The 26,988-nt window shown below is 37.7% G+C and overlaps 1 protein-coding gene across 2 annotated transcripts in view; it reads left to right on the forward strand.

Annotated features, from left to right (window-relative positions):
• The window catches only part of mdga2a (MAM domain containing glycosylphosphatidylinositol anchor 2a), a 224,100-nt gene that overhangs the window by 19,283 nt on the left and 177,829 nt on the right, over positions 1-26,988 (forward strand). For both annotated transcript variants that reach the window (XM_049463507.1, XM_022672621.2), the window contains exon 2: positions 24,683-24,822. In XM_049463507.1, the coding sequence (XP_049319464.1) occupies positions 24,683-24,822 (140 nt within the window). The remainder of the gene's footprint in view (positions 1-24,682; positions 24,823-26,988) is intronic.

Below are 26,988 nucleotides of genomic sequence, written 5' to 3' on the forward strand. Positions count from 1 at the left end.
TCTGTCTTTTCTTCTTTAACTGTTTTTCTCCTGCATACCTGCATTTTAAATTAAAAGCCCTCTGCAGACCAAATAAAAATACATTCCGCCTATTAAATTCATTAAATGGTAAAAAAGGTGGCTAAATGAATTGAGTAAAAAAAAGTGTTTGGTATTTTAGCGCAGCTCCACATTTGTTGCATACTTTTAAGTAGTGCTTGTTTCAGGTCCTTTTCTTTATTCACTCATTAAAACTGCCTATATCGCTGGTTTGAATCCCGGTCATGTAGCTTGCCATCAGCTGCCGGAGCCCAGGGAGAGCACAATTGGTCTTGCTCTCTCTGGGTGGGTACAGTAGATGGCGCTCTTTCCCTTCATCACTCCAAATGGAGATGTTTATCAGCACAAGGCTGCGTCTGTGAGCTGATGTATCAGAACCGAGTCAATGTGCTTTCCTACTCGACAAAGCTGCATCAGCAGTAGGGTTGAACGATTAGTCGATATAATCGACAATATCGATTGGCAACTAATCGTTAATTTGTAACAGTGCTGCATTACACAGTGCTGGAGACAGAAGCGCAGTGGGAGATTAATGGGGGTAATTGGCTCACTGACACAGGTTACACTCAACTTAGTCTGTGTCACCAAAAGTATATAACCTTCAAAAAATGTGTTTAAACTCTACTATTGTAAGTACTACTATTGCAGAATTTCTCTTCTTTAGTGAGGCACAGAGTTTGACTGCTAATAGCGCCCCCTTGTGGAGACACTTTAGCCCGTTACATGTATTTACACCAAAATTTTATAGGACAATGAGTAAAATAAACTAAAAGAATTAGGCGAGAAATTCAATTCAGTTTTACTGAACTCTGCATAAAAATGTCCTCCAGGTTAGTTGTTACAATGTGTACAAACTGCACTCAAACACTCATTACACTCACTATTAATTCACATGGAAACACAAAGGCTGTAGATACTGTATTACCTTTCTATTCTCATTCAGAGGGCTATAAATAGAGTGTATTATGTAAGCGGTAGGTGTGACGCGTGTGATATGTTGGCTCAGGACTGTGCTCGGGGGCTGTGCACACACTCGTATGCACACTCAGTAGCTCAGCAGCTCATGAAGCGATGAGACGCGGCCTGCCTGTGAGTCACACTCCAGATTCAGAGATAAAGGGAACGATAAAACGATGAATGGAGAGAAAGATAAAGAAGTGACTACAAAAAAAAAACCCTTCTGCCCACTGTGCATCACAGGGACCTCTGGGACCCTAATCCAGCGTGCATCTGTGTGCACCGCCCAGGTCCTGCTGGAGAGGAATTCCCATGAGTCTGTGCCCATTACGCTGCCAGGGCCAGCTGTACTGGAGCTGAGCAGAGTTTCCACCATGCGGCCTTTTATCCAAACACTGACCTACAGCAAATTGGACCCGGTGCCCCTGTCAGGTCGGAATCAGCTGAGATTAGCGTCGCAGATGATTTTAAACACTGTGTCAGTATAGCCCATAGGTCATTTCAGGGCACATTAGCTCAGAAATGAGCTTGACACCCTTTACAGCATGTGACACATTGCTTACATGCTTACATACATAAAATATCATACACACAGTGCTGTGAAAATGTATTTGCTACTAGAGATTTCTGTAGTTTTTACTTTTTTGTCTTTTGTATATACAGAAATATGTGTATTTAAAAATATATTAGAAAGGTAACACACAGCGCTGCCACTATGATCCAGAGATCGCTGGTTCGAATCCTGTTTATGCAGCTTGCCATCCTCTGCCAGAGCCCTGAGAGAGCACAATTGGTCTTGCTCTCTCTGGGTGGGTACAGTACAGTAGATGGCACTCTCTCCCCTCATCACTCCTAGGGTGATGTCGATCAGCACAAGGCTGCGTCTGTGAGCTGCTGTATCAGATCTGAGTGCGCTGTGATGCTACTCGGCAGTTCAAAAAGAAGCGGAGTCTGATTTCATATGTATCGGAGGAGGCATATGCTAGTCTTCACCCTCCTGGTGTTGTTGCATCACTAGTGATGCAGGATATATTACTAAGTAGCAGATAAAATGGGTAGGACAATCGGTGTGCTAAATTGGAGAAAAAAATGGGAAACATCGAAAACAAAAAAAACACTAAAAAACAAAAATTAAACAGAAAAATAAAAATTTATAAAAAAATATATAATAAATTGTCACCTCATCACTTCAACCCTTAAGGACTCTTTTTTTTGTATAAATTGGGTCATGTCTTTTTATTTGTTTTTTTTAAACTGTATTTTGCTGTTTAGTTTTCTGCAGTAAGTCAGTTAGAAACTCCACTCTTTACCAGCTCTCAAGATTACTGTTCTACAATGTAGTTGCTTTTAGCTTTTGGTAATTGAGTTATTTAGTTATTTTAGCTTGCGTGTAATCTTTATTCTGAGTCCCACCAAGCTGATGTAGCTAAAATGGCAAAATAGTGGCAAAAAAGTACTCAGTGTTCGTCTCGTTAAGAAAAAAAAGAATAATATATATATCGGGCAGCCCTAGCTGTTTTCCATCTGTCTTCTGCCCTTAGCTATTCTAGTTAATTGTGATTTTTTTTTTGTTAGTTCTGTACAAGCATCTTAAAGTAATTCGGACTTGAGGGATGAAGTTGAGTTGCTGAAAATAAGAGTTTTGAGTCTGTTTTTTAGTGCAGCAATCTGCAGTAGAAAAAAAGTAGTTAAAAAGTAGTGACCGGTTTACCAAAATCACCCCAAGAGGGCATGGACAACTCATCCAGGAAATTACAGAAGAATGCAGCTTTGGAGCTGCTGTTTGCTTTGGATCACTAAGCTAAATGAGCTTCACCTTTATGGACCATCGTGGACACCATGTTCTGAGATCATCAAAAGAAATCTCAGATTTATTCAGAGCAGAATTCAGTGCAACACATCCTGAAATCACCACACTGCACTACTGCACTCCTCTGTGAATTTTCTGAGTGAGAAAAGGTAGAGGAAAAGTAATGAAATGCATTACTAAGGAAATTCAGAAGAGCATGAAGCAGTAGAAGAGTTCCTGGCAAGTTATATGATGAGCTCTGCTCAAGATCTGTTCCGACCGTAAAATAGAAATAATAGCACAGTGGTTTAGGATATTGCTGCGCAGTATTAAAACAGTATATTAGAGTGTCTGAGAGAAGTTCCACAGTTTCAGGTCTGCTCAGCCCCGTGAAAGAGAATCTATAGTCAGAGAATCTTTTATTGTCATGTGCATAGTAAAACAGCCCCGAGTGACAGTGACGAAGACGCTGTTCTCTGTAGAGCAGAGAATCAAAATGATTTTGAAGCCACATCATCTTATCTCAGCCTATTTCAGCATGCTTTTAAACTTACTGAGGAGAAAAAAAAATGCAGACAGAAAGAACCACAAATGAGCAGCAACTGCAGCTGCCTGCAGTAAAATCCTGCCAAAACCATCTCAAGTAAACAAACTAAAACTTAAAGTGATGCATTAAGTGAGGTCTGTGTGTTCTTAATTGCAAGGAATTTGATCCAAGTATTAAAAGACGTCTTTAAGTGAAGAAACCACTTAAAGAACCTGTCTGACAACATCAAGCAGATAGAAGATCTCAAAAAGCAACACATTAATTGTCAGTAATTGATATCTATCAGTCTGGAAAAGGTTAAAAAGTCATTTTTAAAGCTTTGGGACTCCAGTGAACCACAGTATGAGCTATAATTTACAAATCGATTGTGCTCCGGTAGCTGATAGCAAGCTACATGAACAGGATTCGAACTGGCAATCTCCTGATCATAGTGGCAGCGCTTAGCCCACTGGACCACTCTGAGCCACGGTTGCTTCTAAGTACGTCAACACTTCAAATTAAAAGCCCTCACATTACATTACATTTGGCAGACGTTTTTGTCCAAAGCGACTTACAATAGTGAATTACAAGAGTAATAGAAGTTAAAGGTAAAAACATCTTTAGACAGGGTCTAAAGGAGGTCGAAGGGAAATAATGGGATAGAGGAGTGAAGGAGGGGAAAAAGGAAATGAGGTTAGAAGAAGGTAGTTAGTCTCTGTCTTCAGGAGTTTATTAAAGATAGTGAGAGATTCTCCTGATCTGGGAGTGGAAGGTAGTTTGTTCCACCATTGGGGAACTCTGTATGAGAACAGTCTGGATTGCTTTGTGTGAATGTTTGTTTGGTAAAACGAGGCGACGTTCATTGGAGGAGCACAGCAGCCGGGAGGTGGCTTAAGCCTTCAGGAGTGATCAGTGCAGGTAGGAAGAAGCTGTTCTGTCATCACCTTGTAGGCGATTGTAAGAACTTTGAATTTGATAAGAGCATCAACTGGTAGCCAATGGAGCTCAATGAGCAGTGGGGTGACATGTGCCTGATTTGGCTGGTTGAAGACCCTCTGCAGAGTTTTGAGACATTGCATAAAATTCTAAAGAAATGTAGACAGTAGTTCACTGCAAAATGCATGTTATGGAAACATTGGTATTCCATCGGTCATTAGTCCTCAGATTTTCAGTCTTTTACCCAAATTTACAAAAAAAACCAAAAGCCAGAAATGAAAAACAACTAAGCTAAATGCAAAAATGGTTATTTATAAGATTTCAGAACTAGAAAAGTTGCATTATCAACATTTTCATAACATCATTCAATGTTTCACCCACCCACCCTCCCTTTATATAAACTGAATTTAGCTGACGACACTGGTGAATCGGAGCCCTAATCTAATCATCACTTTTCATGTGGACAGCATACTGCATTAAGGGATTAGCTCTTCTGTAAAGCCATAAGCTGCTTTTCCAAATTTCATTACTGGCCCCCTCATGATCAGGTGTTTTGTTCCGACAGGTCTGGACTCACGAGGGTTTGATGGCAGTGATGAGAAATCAACAAGGTTTGTTTCGGCACAGCGGGACAGCATTGTGCCAGTTGTGCGTTTTTGCGCTTTCAGGAGCCAAATTGTTGCAGCTATGAAGTGGAACGGGATGAGACGCAGTGAAATTTGGGAGGAGTGATTGAAATGTGCAGTTTACAGATATGCGCTCTTCAGTCCAGGTTCCAGCTGAGGAGATTGGCAGAGATGATCAGAGATCATTTTGTAATTGTGAAAGATAACTTTGTGTTGTCACACTGGGTTCTCTGTATCAGATACAGAGTTGTACACTTACACTATTTATGTACACAATAACGCCTGACTGATAAGAGTGGGAAATTTTTTTTTCTCAAAAAGTTGACTCTTGAATTTAAATAATCATATTGGTACCAGTATCAAAATTTTGTGCCGTGCAAGGTGTACTTTTCCTGTCGTTATGATAGCAAAGACACTGTGTTGTCACACTGAGTCCACTGTCTCAGATACATAGTTGCACACTTACACTGTTTATGTACACACTAACGCCTGACTGATAAACGTGGAAAATTCTTAATCCAAACTGAAGGACGCTTCAGAATATGAGAATGAGATTACTCATGTCGGCCATTAAATACATACAATGTGTTAGATCAATTTCGTCAACAAATTAGTACATGCCACTTGCGCGTTCGTGCCGTGCAAGGTGTACTTTTCCCGTCGTTATAATAGCAAAGACACACTGATCAGAGATAATTCCGTAATTGTTACACTATAGAAAAAGGAATCGAATAAAGTATTGTTAGGGTATCTGTACTGAATTTAAAGTATCATATAGGTACCAGTATCAAAACTTTTAAAATGATACCTAGCCCTAAAGGTAAGAGACAAGCTGTTTATTTTATATTACGTCCAAAAATTAATACTTGCCTCTTGCGCGTTCGTGCCGTGCAAGGTGTACTTTTCCTGTCGTTATGATAGCAAAGACACACTGATCAGAGATAATTTCGTAATTGTTAAAGATAATTGTGAAAAACTTTGTGTTGTCACACTGAATCCTCTGTATCAGATACATAGTTGTACACTTACACTGTTTATGTACACACTAAAGCCTGACTGATAAAAGTGGGGAAAAATTGATTCTTACTTAGATGCATCTCTGTGCGGGTGTGGACGATTCTAAACTCAGTCAAAAATCAATATTCTAAATGTGTCCCAAAGTCTAGGCTGCAGCCATTAGGATATAGAAGGCTGTTCCAAACTGAAGGACGCTTCAGACTATGAGAATGAGAATACTCATAAAATACATATGTTGTGTTAGAGCAATTATTGTTTTTTATTAATTTTTTGGTTACAATTTAAAAACAAGTATCGAATAAAATATTGTTTGGGTATCAGAAAAAAAAAATCAAAGCATGATATTTTACATTAGGTCCAGAAATTTGTAGATGACTCGTGTGCGTTTCGTGCCGTGCAAGGTGTACTTTTCCCGTCGTTATAATAGCAAAGACACACTAATCAGAGATTATTTCATAATTGGGTAAGATAAGTATCAAACATTTTAAAAAGATACCTTGCCCTAATTGTAAGTGACAAGCTGATTTAGTTACTAATTAGTAACCATTAATAAACTAATTGTAAACCAGTTATAAACTCTTTATAAAGGTAGTCTTATTACAAAGTGGTACCCATTTAAATTGTACAATAAAGAAACAACAGATTTAAACACTTTTTTTAGCTTTATTCCAGCCATCTTATTCGTCCTCCTCTCGTGTCACATCCTTATAACAAGGTAGCTTCTTTGCTGTGGTTATGTAACCAATATCCGCAAGCAGCTGCAGGATAATGAGATTCGCTGTTTGCTGCGCATGCCTTTAATGAGGCTGTGAGGTAATTTCAGAGTTTACACAAACAAACATTATACGCAGAATAAGGATGTCAAAGTCAGAGGTGTTAAATATGATGAAAACACACCATTTACTATCCTGTCAGGCACATATATGACATTCATATGACTGATGTTTTCCTCAGACGCCAGACAGGATTGAGGTGAGCTCTAGACAGAGTGACAGAGGAAGGGTATAGTAAGGGTGTGTTCAAACTCTGGTAGCATGGGTCATTAAAACGATCCCTCGTGCACATCAAGTATCAAGTTGACTGAAACCCCTTAGGGAAGGTGCTGGGTGGTGTGTACGACATGTGTATCTCTGTATGTCTGTATTTGTTGATGCAGTTGGAAGAAAACGTATGTTAACCTTTTGGATTTACTTGGATTTCTGCCCTCCCATGAACTCCATTCTTGTTTAATGGTTTCCTTTTTGTTAGATTTGTCAACAAAAATGTTAGAGATGTACCAGAGATTTTTGTCTAAAGTCTTTAGCTGACACTCTAGGATTCTTCCTCACCTTATTGATCATTCTGCGCTGTGCTCTTGCAGTCACCTTTACAGGACTTTACTTTACTTTAGGGAGAGTAGCAACAGTGCTGAACTTTCTCCATTTGTAGACCGTCTAAGCATCAAGGCTTTTAGTGATACTTTTTACCCCTCACTGTGAATGTTTACATGCTGGTTTAATAAAGCCATGCAAACATATATATTTTTGTGTGGTATTAGTTTAAGCAGACTGTGTTTGTCTATTGTTGTGACTTTGATGAAGATTAGAACACATTTAATGACCAATTTATGCAGAAATCCATTCACATACTTTTTTCTTGCAACGGTTTGCCTCTAAATTTGAGAAGGAACAGTTAAAAAACCTGCTACATAAAATAGTAGTCCAAAAATAAGAAACTAGGGCAGTGTGAGAAGTTCATCCTTTCCATATTTAATTATGTTGAGATAATGACTCATATTCCTAAGCTGCAGAACAAGTGAAAACAGAAGAATAATACAGTTGTGGTTGGAAGTGTATATATGCTCACTGCTGACATGAAGGTTGAGGCAATATTGGATTTGCAGGGCTCTGTTCTTTTTCTGGGACAGAATAACTTTTACAACTTTAACACATAAAAGCATGAATTTAAGTTTTAATTTTTCTGGAAGATTTTGAATAAATGACACATACTGGGTCCAACATTTATGTACAGCACACCTAATATTGGGCTGCAACGATTAGTTGATATACTCGTCAATGTCGATTATTTTAAGTTTTTATCGACTACAAATATCATTGTCGACTAATCGTTAACTTGTGATAGTACCACATTACAAAAAGTTTTGGAGACAGAACTCCAAAAGTGCCCAAACTCAACAGAATACATATTTAGTCACTAAATATCAAACATCCAGACATTTAAATGCCTTTAAAATCTAATGTTCAGCTGTTTCTGTCGTTTTTAAAAATGGAGGACATGGCAGAAATAATTGTTGACTAATCGACTAATCGAGAAAATAATCATCAGATTAGTCAACTACCAAAATAATCATTGGTTGCAGCCTAATAGCAAGTTACTCTTGATCAGATGCTATCGGAGGCACCCACAAGGTTCTGGCAGAATTCTGGTTGGATGGTTGACAACTTGGCAGAATTGAAGGAGCTTAATTCAATTTGTTGGTTTCCTGGAACACACCTGACTTTTAAGCACAACATTTTCAACAGGGTTGAGGTTAGAACTTGTGAAGGCCATTTGAGCAAAAGCTTAATATTAGATGTGTCTCCCCAGCTAGCAGAAAATGTTACAAGAATGTTTAGAAACATTTTGAAAAGGTTCCAGAAAGATAAGTCAATAATGTTAGAGAAATTGTGTTCCAGGAAAATTTTTGGTATGCCTCACAATGTTATTAGAATGTTTCAACCAAATAAAATATTCCCAGCTAAACAAATATTAACATTATATATATACTGTTGTGTTCTGTACCTGGCAAACCAGTGTGTGGAAATGGCGGATATAGGATTGGCGATAAGTGGGTTCGGAGGCAAAAAAACCCACTCAGATTACCATGACGAACCACACTTTTCAAATAAAAATATACTGGCTAAAGCGCTGCACACTGTTTTGTATATTGTTGCGTTCTATACCTGGCAACCCTGCGTGTGAAAATGGGACTGTAGGATTGACGATGAGCAGGTTTGGTGGCTAAAACCAACACAGATTACCATGATGTACCTCACTTTTCAAATAAAAAATATACTAGCTAAAGCTCAGTACACTGTTTTATGTACTGTGGTGTTCTATATGTGGCAATCCTGCATGTGGAAATGGGACTGGGGGATTGGCAACAAGCAGGTTAAGAGGCTAAAACAGACACAGATTACAATGATGAACCACACTGTCCAAATAAAGACATACTGGCTGAAACCCTGTACACTGTTTTGTGTACTGTTCTGTTCCTTACTTGGCAAACCTGCATGTGGAAATGGGACTGGGGGATTGGTGGTGGGCAGGTACGGAGGTTAAAAACCAACACAGATTACCATGATGTACAACACTGTCAAAAATAAAAACATACTGGTATACTGAAGCTGTGCACACTGTTTTATACTGTTGTGTTCTATATCAGGCAAACCTGCGTGTGGAAATGGGACTGGGGATTAAGAGATTAAAACCCACACAGGTTTTGCTTTCATACCAGACCAAACAGTTCTAATAATAAAATACTGGCTGAAGCTCAGCTTTAAATAGATCCTAGTGCTTAAACTAAAAAATAAAAATATAATAGAATTAATATAATAGTAGTCTACAACATTAACGAAAGTAATCATGACTTTTAAAGATATGTAAAAAAGCGTTTAGTTGAAGTTATATTATGTATTGTGTGCCCACCACTACTGTGCACTGTATGCTGTATTGTATCAGAGCTGAAACTGCAAGGCTCACAGGCTCAGGTTCAGATCCTGTCATGGTTATCTAAAGAAATAAGATAAAATCAATATTTTTCACTATCAGGCCTGGAGGACCATGTAGTTCACATTATATTATTTTGTCACAGTTCTTCAGGTGATTGTCTGGCCTTTTACTGAATTTGATGCCACATAAAAATCTAATATTGTATTATATGAGTTCCCAAGGACAAGAAATATGAAAGAAATAAATGAAAGAAAATATGAAAATCTGCAGCCTTTTGTATTGCTGTCCTTTTGCGCTGTTTTTGTAACCTTGATTGAAGCATTGTTTCTCATAGTTGTAGTAAAAAATATAGCTTTTGGGGAACCAAAAACGTGGTTTACAATTTAGCTAATTTAGATAATTAGATCCATTAGATATTTAGATAATTAATCGAGTTTTTCTACAAAGATTAAGGGTAAATTAAGGGTGCTTAAACATTGTTAAATGATTAATTAATGTGTTAACTAATTATTATGTGTTTATTATGCGTAAGAACATTGTAACTAATAATGAATTGAGACGTTTATTCTTAACAATTTGCAGTGATTTATAATGTCTTAACTTGTGTCAATTAATTATACTTTATTCAGACATTATTTTGTAAATAATGTTAATTAAAGGCGTTATATTATTCTAAACCAGTAAAGCCACTCCGCTGAAGTACAGCGATATACAGGAGTTTCAGTTTAGTTCTCCAGCACCAAGACTGGAGAAGTATTAGCATTAGTCACTAACCACTATTTCCCAGTCAAGAGGTAGTGTAAGTATTATCGGCCTGTAACCTGCTCCCAACCCCGGTTAGCACTGCTGGAGCAGCATTAGCATTACTTCCTAACCCCGCTAGCTCTTTCGCCGATCAGAGGTGAGTTAATCAGACTGTAGTCTGTGTGTTAACCGCCGTAAAACAAGCTACTTGGGATGAACCGCTAGCTAATATCAAGCCCTGGATTACCGTAACTCTCAGGGTTAGCCACTAATGCTAATGCTTCATCCTTACTGCTGGAGAAATTTGGCAAACTAAGCTTACTGCAAATAAGAAACTGCTTTACTTACCAAAATAAACAGTTTTCAGAAAAAAAAAATCTGTGTAGATTAATATCCAGCACTTGTTTGACTTTTAACAGAAAGTCTTTTTCATTACAGTTTTGTTTACTTAGCTTAGCTTTAATAACTTTTTTTTTTTTTGCATTATTTGAGGTCTGAAAGCTCTTCATCCTTTTTTTTTTATTTCAGCCATTTTTTGTTCATTTCCTGCAAATAAATAAATAAATGCCCTAAATGACAATATTTTTATTTGGAATTTGGGAGAAATGTTGTCTGTAGTTTATAGAATAAAACAACAATGTTCATTTTACTCAAACATAATCTCATAAATATGTCAAAATCAGAGAAACTGGTTCAGAAACTAAAGTGGTCTCTTTATATAATTTTTTTCCAAAGCTGTAATTGTAAAAAATAGCGGGAAAAATGTACTGGGTAAAACTGGAACACAAAATGTTACTATTCAGATGCATTACACATTGAATAAAAGCGGTGTTTTTAAAAGATTTAAAATACTGTAAATTAATTCTGTATAGTTATAAAATTAATAATTTAATTTTTAAGAAACAAAAAACTGCGATGGCTGTAAATTTAAAAAATAAAGTACTTGTGTTTGGTTGGCCACACCCCCCACAGTTGAGCCCATATTGGAAAGCCAAGAATGTCCTTTTGACAGTACAGAAGGATTTTGTTAGATTGCATAATAAATGCTGTTTGACTTACATGTTTCATACCTTTGTTCACTACAGTGGACAAAAGTATATTTCAGGAGAATCTGGAGATTTTAAGGCTTGTATTTTAACCACAGTAGTATTTCTGCACATCCTATTAATTACTTCATTACCTAAACTTCTGGAGAAAAAATTAGTGTATTGATTGCTTGTAATTGGGATGTATAAAACAATGTGTAAGACAGGGGGTGCTCCAGGACCAGGGCTGGGAACCTGTGGATCAAATAACCTTTACCTGTCAGATAAAACCCTGTGCTGATGGCTACCTCATAACCCAGAATATCTGGAAACCTCATTGCAGCTGATCTGATAGAGATTCTGCAGGAGGCTTTTGTCTGCTGTGGGTAGAAACTGCCTCTTTTTCACAGGAGCTTTTGTGAAAGGAAATGAAATAAAGGCACACCTAAATATACTGTATGTGCAAAAACATATTGGGACTAGGGGTGGGCAATATTATATCGTATACAATATATGGTGACACAGAAATATCATGATATTAAAAATCCATATCATGATAATAGGGCTGTTCTGTCTTAAAAGTGGTCTATTATTTACTGTGAAGCTTTAGGTGTATTTATTGTATAATTGTTTTAGTTTGCAGTTTATATGCATGCACTAAATATTCTGCAATATTATTTGCTGCATTATATTTTATATGCAATATTATTTATTCTGCCACATTATGATTAAGCTGTTATACTATTATACTATATTTCTGAAATTAATTAATTATTTTAGTTTTCCTATATCGCCAAGTATATCATTATCACAAAAATACCCTGAAATATCATGATATTATTTTAGAGCCATATCGCCCACCCCTAATTGGGACATCTGTTCATTCTTTGTATGACCAAAAATGTATATCACTGTATTTTTTTTTTTTTAGGATTCTGACAGTTTCACTGTATATCACTGTATTTTTATTATTTTATTGATTAATTTATTTTTTGCATGACTGAGCTTTTATATACTGTAGGTTTGTGAGTTACTGTACTGTAAGTAGTATATATAATATAAAACACCAAGGCTTTAAATTAGGCTTTGATTAATATTGGGTTTACTGTGTCCCACAAAAATAAAACTACATTATATATATAAATAAATCTGACTTATTAGCAGAAAAACAGGTGAAGAATTTAAACAATAGACCTTAAATATAGAGACGCCAACGACTTAAACACTTCCTTTACAAAACTATATATTTTAAGTAGTCCATCCATACTACAACTCTATAAACAGACCTAAAATACAAAGAAAATATGTATTCAAAAGACATATTTTTCAAAAGCTCTACTGCCCAAGTAAGACACAAGTTTAATATCAATTTATAATATGTTATTATTGAAGCCATTACAGGCTTAAAATTACAGAATAAAAATGAGCCACAATACCCTTCTTTGTCCAGTTAACAAATACATTCAGTTCAGTATGCATTAACAGACACATAAATATATTTATCATATATTTAAAAGGGCTGTAATTACTGCTATTTGAGTTTTTTTTGTACCTCGTATCCAGTGAGAGATTTATCACTTGTGCCGAATAAATGGTTCTGTTCCCAGCACCATTTTTGAGCTCGTCTAGGGGGCGAGAGGAACTTTTTTCTGAGCTGTGGATCGATTGCGCAGTTCCATTCTTCTTTTTCTAAATGAATAATTGCTGTTTGCTGTTGTTTTTCTATTTTACTTGGATAAAAACACACACTCATATGGTGACGAACAGCAGCAGGAGCTCCTCAGATAAAGTGCTGTTCTCATTTCTCTCTAGGCAGGACAGAGCGCTTGATTCAACAGATCTGAGCTACTGCCACTGTGGTGTGTTAGCTTGTTATAGTAAGTGGCTAGCGTAAGCTAGTGAGTTATATCTGCTTCTTTCGTGGTGCTGTTCTACACTGTGCTCTGGAGTGCCTCTAGTGGTATTGCAGTATGTGAAAAATGCAGTTTTAATTTCCCCTTTGGTAAACCGGAACCAGTAAACAACATTCTGTTCATAATCTGTTGTTGTCTACGGACCCCTAGGCCAACTCGGGGCCCTAGGCAACTAACTGGTTTGCCTGCTTTGTTGCAACGAGCCTGATAATATGCCCTTCCCACTATACGGTTAGCTAACCATGCTGAGAAAACCAGGCCCAGTTTGGGTTGCAAGTTTCCAAGTTAAAAAGCTAATGGAATGGTGACCCTTGGTGCTTAGAACTGTTTATCCCTGCAGTCAGACGACAAAAAGTTTATGTCAGAATGTATTTTACTTGGATAAAAACACACACTCATACGGTAAGGAACAGCAGCAGGAGCTCCTCAGATAAAGGGCTGTTTTTATTTCTCTCTAGGCAGGACGGAGCGCTTGATTGAACAGAACTGAGCTACTGTCAGCTACTGATTGAACTGGGATACCGCCAAACTCTAGTTAGTCGTTGCATGCTGTTAATAACCTACCGTTGTCTAAGGACCCCTAGGCCAACTCAGGGCCCTAGGCAACTGATTGGTTTGCCTGCTTTGTTGCAAAGAGCCTGATAATATCCCCCCCTGCTGGGAAAACCAGGCCCAGTTTGGGTTGCAATGGTTCTGTCCTGCACTATGTCCAAATGGAAAAACCAATGGAATGGTGACCCTTAGTGCTTAGAAGTGTTTATCCCTGCAGTGGAACAGTGGACATAGTGTTTAATTCACTAAAAAGATGTTTAGGTTTTATTGGTTGGTGTTTTTCCTCTGTTACTTAAGTATAAATTATCCCTGCCTTTAACAATGAACAATGCAGCACATTTTGTACAGCCATTACAAATTTCATTACTTAAAGTTTTTTTTTCTCTTAGGTCTCTGGCATTGCCACTCCCTAATAAACCACACATCCAGTGTGATTAATATTAACCATTTGGATAATAGGATATTTGAAATAGCGTTGTCAACCCACTTGCGAATGCCTATATAGCACTTACTGAATTAGTGCCACACTAATGAAAAGTAATGAGTATTTCTGCTGTGCCTATTCACTTGGGCTCCCCCTGCAAATGAAGGAGGAAGGAAATTTCATCAGGCATCGAGCCTGGCAGGCACAGAGAGTCCTGTGCTGTCCAGCCCAGTGCCATTCCTACCCTATTAGCTGTCAAATGGAATGCTCTGCCAAATGACAGGCCCAAGACCTGGCTGCTAATCGTCTCTGACTGAATGTTCTTTGTCTGAAAGAGCTCGGACCGAGCATGTGTGAGGCTGGGAGAGGTCAGTTTCCTACTGAGAGATTCTGTGATAAAAATCTGATATAAATGAAAGTGCAATACAGAGTTAAAAAGTATGAGCAGAAACCAGTTTGTTAGGGTTCAGAGTGGATCAGCGATCTAGGAATGATCTGAGGATTCCTCAAATTAGTTTGAATCCCAGGTCATACGGCTTTCCATCAGCAGCCGGAGTCCGAGCGAGCACAATTGACTACAGTCTCAGGGGTGGATAGAGAGCACTTCCTCCCCACATCACTCCTAACATCATAGTGTGATTTTAGTCAGCACTAGGGATGCAAGAACATATCAAAGTCTCAGGATATTATACTTTGTCGTACTATATGGATTCTTAAAAACACAGAACAGGGACAGGAAGTGAAGCAGAGTGCATTGCAGAAGGCCGACAAATGTTTTACTTTTTACAGTGCATAAATCAAACTATAAACATAAAGTGTTCCGTTTAGAAAAAAGTCAGAACTGCCTTTTAAGGTCACTCCACAACATCTCAATAGGATTCAGGTCAGAACTTGCTAGTGTGTTTTGGGTCATTGTCCTGCTGCAGAACCCAAGTTTGTTTCAGATTGAGGTCACAAACAGATGCCCACACATTCTCCTTTAGGACTTTTTAGTAGACAGCTGAATTTAGGGTTTCATTTATCACAGCAAATCTTCCAGGTCCTGAAGCAGCAAAACAGCCTCAGACTATCATACAGTACTACCACCACCATGTTTTACTGTTGATATAATGTTTTTTTTTTTAAACAAGAGGATACTTTTATGTCAGATGTAATGGGGACACACACCTTCCAAAATGTTCAACTTTTGTCTCATCAGTCCACAGTTTTGGAGATCATCAACAGGTTTTCTGGCAAAATTGAGATGAGGCTTAATTTTCTTTTTGCTCAACAGTGGTTTTCGTCTTGGAACTCTCCTATGTAGGCCATTTTTGCTCAGTCTCTTTCTTGTGGTGGAGTCATGAACTTTGACCTTAACTAAGGCACGTAAGGCCTGTAGTTCTTTGGATGTAGTCATGTGGTCTTTTGTGACCTCTTGGATGAGTTGTCTCTGCACTCTTGGGGTAATTTTGGTCGGCTGGCCACTCCTGTGGAAGCTTTTCCAGACTGATAGATCTCAGTTACTTTCTTTCTCATTTGTTTTTGGATCTTGGCATATTGTCTAGTTTTTTAGTATCTTCTGGTCTACTTCACTTTGTCAGACAGGTTCTATTTAAGTGATTTATTGATTGAGAACAGGTGTGGCAGTAATCAGGTCTGGGTGTAGCAAGAGAAAAAATTCGGACTCAGGCGTGATAAACCACAATATATGTTTTAACTAGGGGCAAACACTTTTTTAAAACCTTCATTTAAAACTGCATTTTGTGTTTAATTGTGTTGTCTTAGTCTTAAATTTGTTTATGATATGAAACATTTAAGAGTGACAAACATGAAAAACTGAATGAAATTAATTAATTTAATTTGTGTGCTGGTGGATAGAAAGTTCAAATATTAGATGCACTGAAAATGTGAAACATATTGAGAAAACCTGTTTTGGTGTTTTGCCGAATTAGTGAAAAGGCGAATAATTTATACAACAGTTGTTTTTAAAAAAAAAATCATATTTCAAACTGATACTTGCTGACGTTTTTATTGTATGCCGGAAAAGACAGAGCAGTAACTGCTGAAGTAATTTTGTGATTAGTATAGTAATGCTGATTTTTGGTGGTTTTTGGTCTTCTAAGATATTTAAAATCATAAGTGTTCAGTATTTTTATTTTTTTTAAAGGTTCGGTATTCATCCTTTGGACAAATGTTAATTTTTTTGAGAATAAAATAGAATAAAATAATTGTGACCTATATATATATATATATATATATATATATATTTAGAGAAATTGAACTATCAGCCTAATTTAGTTCAGTTTCATTAGCATGTTTGGTGTGAATTGGCACAACACTGGCAACACAATGCTGGAACACGCTCCCTCACCTCTCCCTCGCTGCCTGTAGAACATGGCGCATGGTGCGGACAGGCGGGTTGCCAGGTTAGCTGGGGGTTAATCCACATGACACGAGCTTGTGGACTGCTGGGCCTCAAGCTACAGCAGTTGCCATGCCATGTGTATCAAAGTGATTATCAACGGGCCAGCGGCTCACTCCATCCAATCGGGGCTATTATCCTCCTCTGCCCATGTCTGATTAGAGTGATTGAGCAAAAGGGAGCTTTACAATAAAAGGGGATTAAAATCCAACTGTGCGCTTCTGTATTAAAGCTCTGCTAATAGCATTTTTCACATAAAAAATAAAATAAAAAAAGAGCGGTCTCTGACGGCAAGCTTTAGTCCATTAAGTTGATGAATCTATCAAAAGAGAAAACAGTCTTAATGCATATCATAATCTTCATCAGAATGCTATCATACTATCTGGGGATGTGCTGAACAGATTATTTTGCCCCCTCCCGTTTCGATCCAAGTCACATGTTGCCGAGAATCAGATGATTCTGATCCTGATCTGATCTTGATGGTGTTTGTATAAATAATGCAGAATTCTGATTAATACCGATGTAAAATCTCTTTATTTTTAGAAACAGTTTTCATAATGATTACCGATTCTGGATCCTATCAGCACGTCCCTAATAATGCATAGTGTATTAATATGTCCAACGTCAGTGATGTCTAGCTAAAAATAATCTAGGACCAATTCCTGAAGTACACTGAGCTAGGCTTATCATGATAATGATGTTATTGTACAGTACATGGACATAAACTTCTTGTGATTTTTTTAATGCTTGTCATGATAAAAAAAAATTAATTAAACATTAAAACTATACAACTACACATTAAACTGTTAAAAATGGTAATATAGAGGTTATTTAAATTTTTCCATAATTGTTAACAAGATAAACAGGCAAACATACGCAAAACAAAGGGGTAGGGCTAAGTGGTATGGCCAAGGAGTGAAATAGGATTGGGCCATTATAACAGATCAACCTTTGGCAGATTCAAAAAACTGTATTCCTGTTTTTTTCACTTTATAAACTCCATAAATTTGGGATTGCGCTATGGCAACAAAGCCTATTAGCAATTTTTGGTTCTTGTTGTGAAGAAAGTGGTCATAAAATATTGAAACTACACGTTAAACTACGGTAATATATTGGTTATTATTTTTAACAAAGAAAATATTAAAATGTGTGGGTTTCATTGGTTGCCAGTGGTTTTCATAACCCTCTGTTTTGAGTGTGCCTCTGAAAAATCTCAGTTTGAAGGGTCACTTTCCCCTCTAGTCTAACAAGAATCGTGAAATGGGATTGGGCTATTGTAACAGGTCTACTTTGGTGCGTTTAAAAACTTAAAAACTTAAAATTTAAAAAATTGTTTGTCCAAAAATGACAAGAAAAGCACCTAATGTTTGGGCAATATAAGTATTATATAAATACCTATAAGGTATTATAAGATGCTCAATCAATTAATGTCTATTTTCTTTTCTTTTTTTAATATACAAGTTTTTCAATTTTCTTTAATTTAATTTAATTTTCTACAGCGCGGTTAGCAGCAGTGCTAGCCACAGTTAGCAGAGCTTAGCACTACTAAATGCTGCCTGAGAGTGCTACATTGAGAAACCCTGAGTGTTTCAGTAAGCCAGAGCTATATTAGCTAGTAGTTTGTCCCACGTAGTTTGTTTTAACACGATAAACACACAGACTTCAGTCTGATATACTCGCCTCTGAACAGAGAAAGAGCTAGCGTTTAGCACGGTTAGCAGCAAATGCTAATACTGCTCCAGTCTCAGTGCTGGAGAAAAGCTTCACTGAAACTCCTGTGTAATGCTGTACTTTAGCAGAGTTTCTTTACTGCTCCTTAATACCTGACTGATAGAGTTTATACATAAGAAGCACATGATTATAAAGCGCACTGTCAAATTTCGGAAAAAATTAAAGGAATTAGAAATAAGAAAAACAATCATATGACTGCATGATCTGTGCAGTTTGTTGAAACTCTGACTAAAAACCAAGTTAAACCAGAGCCAATGAAGACAGAATCGTAGTAATCTTGACCATTTACTCACGCTTGCACATTAATATTGAGGTGAAAACTCTAAACCAACAACACAAAAACACATTTTCTGTCTTAAATATACATTACATTGTAGTTGGAAACATTAATGTGTGTACAAAGCTGTCCTGTACTCTGACTAGCAGTAACCATGCTGTTAGCTTCTCTCACAATAACTAAATTAACAAACATAATTCCTAACCATATCAACACTAGTAGCTGAAGTATAACACAATCATTTTATTGGATGAAACCTACGGCATTGCCTCATTGATATTTGCCTTGGATGGAGGTGGAGGAGCCTGACTAGCTTCCTGACAAGCAAAACAACAGCTCCTGAAATCCCCAGGAAGTGACCCAAACAGGAAGTGACATCATACAATAAATAACTAGAAAAATAACACAAATTTCTTCCAAAAAAAAAAATATCCAACATAAAGTTAATTAATGATCTAATACACTTTCTTTGCTTTTCTACACACAAACTAAACATTATATTTAATAAAAATCTAGAAATTAAAAAATTAAAGCTTTAAGCAACCAAATCTGCAATTTTCTTTAAATTCGTTTGGCCAGCAAAGCTTTTTACATTTACTCATTCTATCCTTGTCTCTCACCACAGACTCTGCTCAATTAGTTTATTGACACCTGTCCATTTATGTAATTACAATAAGCTCTCATTACCCCCCCCAGCATCCGCTCGTCATGCATTGACCATCTGTAATCAGTGGAAATGTAGCAGAGGTTAATTGCATTTGTTACTGACCGTAAATCTCTGTGATAAAAGAGTGGAGCGACAGAGAAAGAGAGAGTGGATGCGCGTAAATCTCAAGACGCATTGATTTGTTTTTCAGAGAAAAATGGAAAGATTGTGGTTCAAATCAAAGCCTGTATGATTGGAAGGGGAAATCAGAAAGCGTTCTAATTTCCTGAGCAGCTCTTTTACTCTGGTACCCAGACCTCGCAGCTCCACACCCCAACCAGCCTCCAGAGTGGACCAGGCAATCATCAGCTGCTTTGATTGATCTGGGCAGGAAACCACAACTCAATAGCCAAGAGCCATTTTCTGAGACACCAAACAGCATTCCAGGAAATGAAACATGAAGTTCAAAGTGTTATTCATTCCTGGAATCGCTAATAGAGCCGAATGAACTGGAAGCATAAAAATAGAGTTATAAATAGAGTTGTAAATGTGGTGATTTAACATTTTTGTACTAACAGAAGCTGTTGCTCGGACAACAGTAAACATGTGGTATTGTTAGCTGGAGCTCGGCTGAATTTTAGACTGCACTAAATATTTGGCTACCGAAAATGAAAAAAAAAAGAAATAATTTAACTAGATTTTCTATTTTTAATTAGGCTATAAATGCTATAAATGCATTTTAATATTGTAGTCCTAGTGTCAAAATATGTGAATGAGATGAGGAACAAAATCCTTATCTATAGTTTACATTACATTACATGCGTGTGACCTTTCCCCTCTGGACTCCAGTTCCCAGCGTGCACTCTCACCAAAACTCTCACACTCCACTGATCTTGTGATGCTCACCCAGCTCCTGATTGTACACACCTGTTCACCTGTGTATATATACCCCTCACTTCCTTATCTTCCCTGCACCTAGTTTTATGGCTCTCACACAACGCATTTTCTTGTTTTGCCCTTCATTATTGTTCTGTTTTAATTTTGACTTTGCCTTCTCCCTTATCTTGAAGTTTCTGTGTATGAACCTGGACTGCCTGACCCATTCTTGGTATGTCGTTTTTGATATTGACCTTGCCTGTCTCTCACTATCCCCTTTTGTTCAGCCCCTATACTATTTTTTTATTTTAAGTTTTCTTGCAGTATATGTTGACTTTACTAGCTTTAATATTAGAATTAAAATGCTGTTGTGTACAAGGAATTTTGCTTTCCCATATTTGTGTTTTTCAGCTTACATAAATTCATATGTGTACGAGCATAATTAGATAAAAGGTTTTTCCACCACATCAGATGGCAGTATTGTTCCTTACTTCAGGTTCAGTATAAAGTCTTGTAAGTGTGTAAGTGTGGATCTTGTAAGTGTGTTCTCAGTGGCTTGTTGTTTTTTTTCAGAAGTAAGATGTAGAGCATGCTGGGAACGCTGAAAGCTGTAGGAAAATGAGTCAGGCTGCCTGGGCGATAACGCTGAAGTGACTCTGTTAAGTGCATTCTGCGGTATAAAGCAGTTTTGAGTGGTATAAAAATTCTGTTCACGCCCCTATTCACTAACAAGAGTTGAGCAAAATGTTTTCATTTTTAAGATGTTGTTTAAAAAGAACTCTTTTTCCGCTCTCCTGCACCAGCTACTCTGTTAGAAGACTGCAGGGTTTCTCAAAATGGTGCTTTTAGTAGTTAGTTTTTATTTGAATTAAATGTGGCAGTTTATATAAAGCAAAATACATTAGTCAAATTTTTGCAAAAATGTCAAAAAGTCAACAGCAGCAACAACAATTAAATTAACAACAAAGAATAAAAAACACTCACATTCAGTTATTATACTGAAACATATATTGAGCCTTTTCTTTGAAATATTTCACTATTTCTCTTTACCCTCATTTGCTTTTGCCTTATGAACCACAAAGTCAAACCAATGCTAAATGCCCTGATAATAATGTGGAATAGATTAAATGATCATTTAAAAAAAAGGTTTTAGTATAATGATATCTTAGTTTGCTCACACAGCCCAGTCCTGTACATAAACACACTCAGCATATATAGCTTATATATACAATAATGGTTAAAATTGTTGACACACCTGAAATTTTATTACAACCCCAGAAAATGTAATATTTCTACTAGAAAATTTGTGCAATTAGACATGTTTTGTTATACATATTTATTTTCTTTGTTGGAACAATACAAAAAACTGAGGGTAAAAAAATGAAATAATGGGCCAGACAAAATTATTTGCACCCTATTTGAATGCACATTACAAATGCTTTCATCTGCGTGCTTTTTGAAGTATGTTTAGGGTCATTGTCCTGCTGGAAGACCCATGACCTGGCAAACCCACAATCAAGGCAACCAGTGCCTTGAACTTTATCAAAAAGCTCTATCTTGGTCTCATCTGCTCACAAGACATATTCCCAGAAGGATTTTGGCTGTTGCAGCAGCACTCAAATGTATGATTTTGAGACACTAATTGCACTACTGAGGTAAATTCATGACGGATTGCACTGTTTCTGTACATTTTCTATTGAAAAGGCATTGCTGAGTACACTTATGACAGGCTGCACTGCGTAGATACATTTATGATTAGTTGAATAGCATTACTGAGGTACATTTGTGATTAAAAATGCACTGCTGAGGTAACAAGCTTAGCGCGGTTAATGCTAACGCTAATGCTGCTACAGCAGTGCTAGCCGGGGTTAGCAGCAGGCTACAGTTCGATATACTCGCCACTGAAGAGCGAAAGAGCTAGCGCTTAGCATGATTAGCGGGTAATGCTAATAATAACAACTCTTGTCCAGCATTGCTAGCTTGGGTTAGCAGCAGGCTACAGGTCGGTAATAGTCACCTCTGAATGGCAAGTGCCTTTCTAGCTCCTTACAACCTGAATGGTAATATTATTTATATAAAGCGCACTGGATTATAAGACCCATTGACTTCTTTATGAGTGTTATAAAGAAATAGGGTATATATTACAGATAAATTTTTCACTCTTCCAGAGTACAGTAAGCATGGCATATCGATTTAAATGATTAAACTCTTCAGATACCAATATAATTCAGATTCTGTGCCTCTGTGTCAAATGTTAAAGCCTCTATTTGCATATGTCAGTACATTTTTCTATAAAAGCTATTCATAACCATAACTTAAAACCTGAAAATGAAGTTTTGGTGCCAGTATTTAAATGCTCTGCATGATGTACTCTTTAGGCCTTTTTGGGGCGTGGCAGTATATCTTTGCTATCGTAACGACAGGAAAAGTACACCTTACATGGTTTGAAATGCATAAAAGGTGTGTACTAATTGTCTTAATTAATCATGGGTGTGTTGCTCTGACTTTGGCGGATTGGTATTTTAACAGTGCAGAGCTTCTGCGCTTCTCAGCAGAGAAATCTGACCTGCCTATTCTCACTCTGAAGGTGTGCAAGCAGGTAATTTACCGGAAACATAATGTTATTTTTATTTTGTATTCTATTCATTGTTGATACAAAAATGTTTTAAGCACGCCTTATAGTGCAAAAAATACGGTAGTGTTATAAACAAATAGGCTATACATTACAGATACATTTTTCACTCTTCCAGATTATCGTAAGTATGTCATGACATATTGATTTAAGTGATTAAACTTTCAGATACCAATATAATTCAGATACTACATTCACTAAATGCATATCTAAATTCATTTTTTTTCAATAATAGCTGTTCCCACATAACCTAAAACCTGAAAATGAACTTTTCAGTAGATAGTTACATGAACAGTGAAGCCATCACTTCACTTTCATTCTTATTCAGTTGGCCGAATCTCCATCAATGGAAAAAAAAAATCCTTATTTCTTTCTTTTTTTTTGTATCACCAAATGCCATCATTGACTTGACAGACCACCAGAACCAGCCTCATTAAGCAGTAATAATCCAGCGAGCACCTTTGGCACCGTCTTTCAGGGGCCTGCAGAGTAGTGTCTGCCTCAGGAAGTCTTGGTATTACAGTGCAGGACATTAGCAGAGTCATAGGAGGCGAGGGGAGAACTGTTCCTCTAAAAATAGAGCCTGTGAATCTAGGCCAGGGCACAGAGCAGGCATCTGGCACACATGAAGGGAATACTTTTATTTTTGTCTTTTTTTTTCTTGGTGTTCACTGGAGACTTGCAACATAATGCTTGTCAGAGATGTTTGTATTTGTTGGCCAAATGTTCAGCAGTAGCCTCTTGTGCCTTTTCAGATCTTCTCAGTGTCTCAGTTCCAGCCAGTGTCAGCTTCACTTACCTATGTTTTACTTCCAGAATACAGTTTTTGCAGCCTTTAAATGCTGCCCGTGAAGTTTATGTTAACTGTGTGCAAAGGATTGTGACTATATCAACTACAGGGGTTGGAGAATGAAACTGAAACACCTGGTTTTAGACCACAATAATTTATTGTCTCAACAGACAGTTCTGGTGGAAACAGGAGAGTTGAGGTGCACATTGAATTCATCCCTTGCAGACAGCTTCCTCTTACAGCGTCCACAGTTAATCCTGTTGGATGTGGTTGGTCCTTCTTGGTGGTATGCTGACATTACCCTGGATACCGTGGCTCTTGATGCATCACAAAGACTTGCTGTCTTGTTCACAGATGCTCCATTTTCGATTTAAATCAATTTTTTCTCCCCTACTAAAAATCAAATTAAAGATGATAAAGAAATGGTTAAAAACTAGTTTTTATTGTAAACAGTGAGAACATCTAGTAACTTTTAGAAAGCTAAACATTAGATACTGACTTAATGCACCCTCAAACTTAAAAAATAAATAAACCCACCCTCAAAAAACAAATAGAAAGGGCCATTGGGCTTCAATTGCAAAAAAAAGCTTTTAAATAAATACCAGTGTTCTATAAAATGAATATGAAAAAAAATCATAAACTGTAGTGCATACAGAACCTGGTACACGGTTGGAAGATGTTTTAGGGACAGTGGTTGTTTTACTTTGGATGTTGTGCTGCTGCTGCTGCTGCTGCATTCATTTCTTTGAGAGTAGCACTTCTCCCAGTCCTCTTCTGTTTAAGGTGGAGAGATAAATTTGGTCGCGAGAGGCGGGGGTGCACGCAGGAGAGAGTGGCGGGGCTAAGCTCAGTCTAAAGTACGGGGGCCCACAGGGGAGCGTCGGTGGTGAAAATTAAAACTCAGAGAAAATCGATTTTTATAAAAACACATCGTCCTTAACTGTAAATTAGAATTAATCGATAAAATCGATTAATCGCCCAGCTCTATGTTACATGTTTACCAAATAATATACTCTTTCCCAGAAATCTTACAGTTTCCTTCTTTTCTTTCTCTCCTCCGACATGTGAAGCTCCTCCTAACGTTCGCATCATCCACTCCGGCCACGCCTGCAACGTAGAGGAAGAGCGCTACACTGAGAGGGTCTACACCATCAGGGAGGGGGAGACACTGGAGCTGGTCTGCCTGGTCTCAGGGCATCCACGACCTCAGGTGAGCCTGATCTTGGTGCCTGAGATGGTTGTGATTGGTTGGTTCTGTGGAATTGGTTAGTGTGTTTTACACTAGAACAATTATTTCTTCATTGTTCATTTATTTATGATAAATAAATAAACCTACCGTATTTTTTGCACTGGATTATAAGGCGCACTATCAATAAACGTCTGTTTTCTGGTCTATTTTCATACATAAGGTGCACTTGATTATAAGGTTTATTATGCAACACTAGTAAGGAACAGGGGTGTTTGCCATGTTTCCCTTCTAATCAAGCAGGTCTTGCCGCACACAGGTCGATAATACTATTGTAAAAATATCTAGAGTTTAGCATGGTTAGCTGCTAATGCTAATGCTGCTTCATCATTGCTAGCCGGGGTTAGCAGCAGGCTACAGGCCGATAATACTCACCTCGGATCAGCAAAAAAGCTTAGTGTGATTAGTGCCTAATACTAATGATGCTCCAGCACTGCTAGCCAGGGTTAGCAGAAGGTTACAGGCTGATAATACTCACCTCTGATCAGGGAAAGAGCTAGCACCTAGCATAGTTTGTGCCTAATGCTAATGCTGCTCCAGCAGTGCTAGCCAGGGTTAGCAGCAGACTACAGATGGTTAAATACTCACCTCTGATCTGCTAAAAATCTAGCACTTAGTGTGGTTAGTGCCTAATGCTAATGCTGCTCCAGCAGTGCTAGCCGGGGTTAGCAGCAGACTACAGGCTGATAATACTCACCTCTGATTGGGGAAAGAACAAGCACCTAGCTTAGTTAGCGCCTAATGCTAATGCTGATCCAACAGTGCTAGCCAGGGTTAGCAGCAGGCTACAGGCCGATAATACTCACCTCTGATCAGTGAAAGAGCTAGCACTTAATGCAGTTAGCAGCTATTATGTTTCAGTACAATGATACAGTGAGAGTTAACATAGAAGCTCCACCCATATATGGACTTGAACCTATGACCCCTGGGCTGTAGAGTGAACATGCTAACCACTGAGCCACTGTGTCACCCGTCACTGTATACCCCAGAAATATATGAGCTTCTGTACATATATGAAACTGGCAACGGTAATTTCAACTCTGGTTTGTGTTCACACTTAAACCCTTTCCACTTAATTAACTTCACATTAACGATTTCTCATTACAAGTGCACGCGTCAACAGGGTGTGATGAAATCTTGTGAAATACCTGTAAAAGTACACACTACCTTACTGCAGTACTCTCTGTTTTACTGTGCACTCTTTTCTCTGTTTCGCTTATGTGTTCCTAATTGTTAAGCTCATGCCCTGCAGGGGGTTTGCTGTTCCATTGCCCACAGGCCTTTTTAGACAGTAAGCTCTTTGCAGCTCTCATGTTGGCATCAGTGCAGCGTTTGCAGTGTAGTCCCACCGCGCAACTAGAGGGAAAGTGACGGCCACGAGGGAAATCATTGGATATGCGGAATTGCAGAAGCACACCACGATTCCCTCAGGAGTCTACTGCCAACACTGTCAGAATTCAAAACTCCTGTATCTCCCACTGTTGATAAAAACGCTCAAAAATCTCATCAGATAGCATCCTGCTGAGTAGCACTTAGTGCTCCAGCACACAGCATGCATGCAGTAGATTGAGGGGATTGATTATGCAATGAATGGGTCAGCTTTGCAATTCCAACTTCTTAAAAAGTCTTAAAAAGTCTTAAAAAGTCTTAAAAAAGTCTGCATTTCAAAACAAAAAAAAAAAAACATTTAAAGGCTTAAAAAACTGAAGAGAGAATTATTGATTATATTTTCTGTGGAAACTCATATCATGAAAAGAATACATCATCAGATATTCAGGAAACATGCTGAGTTTAAGCACTGGCAGCTTTTTTAAGCAGAGCTTCGGACAGTATTTTCTTATTTGAACTATTCAATACGTCACAAAATCTGCCCGTCTGGAAGCTGTATAACACAGCAACGCTTACTGTTGAGTTCAGAAGGTAGATTAGCTTTTATTTAAGATTAAGTTAATGCTCTCTCTCTCTCTCTCTCTCTCTCTCTCTATTATACATATGTTGAGTGTGGAATATGGAGCTACATTAGCATTTATTTTCTCCATTAAATCTCTGAGTTAAACTCAGTAGCTTAGCACAATACAATATTCTAGTTTAAAAAGCATCAAATCTACCCTGAGATATTATAATACAGTA

The sequence above is a fragment of the Astyanax mexicanus genome, chromosome 14 (assembly GCF_023375975.1).
Source record: "Astyanax mexicanus isolate ESR-SI-001 chromosome 14, AstMex3_surface, whole genome shotgun sequence".
NCBI lineage: Eukaryota > Metazoa > Chordata > Actinopteri > Characiformes > Acestrorhamphidae > Astyanax > Astyanax mexicanus.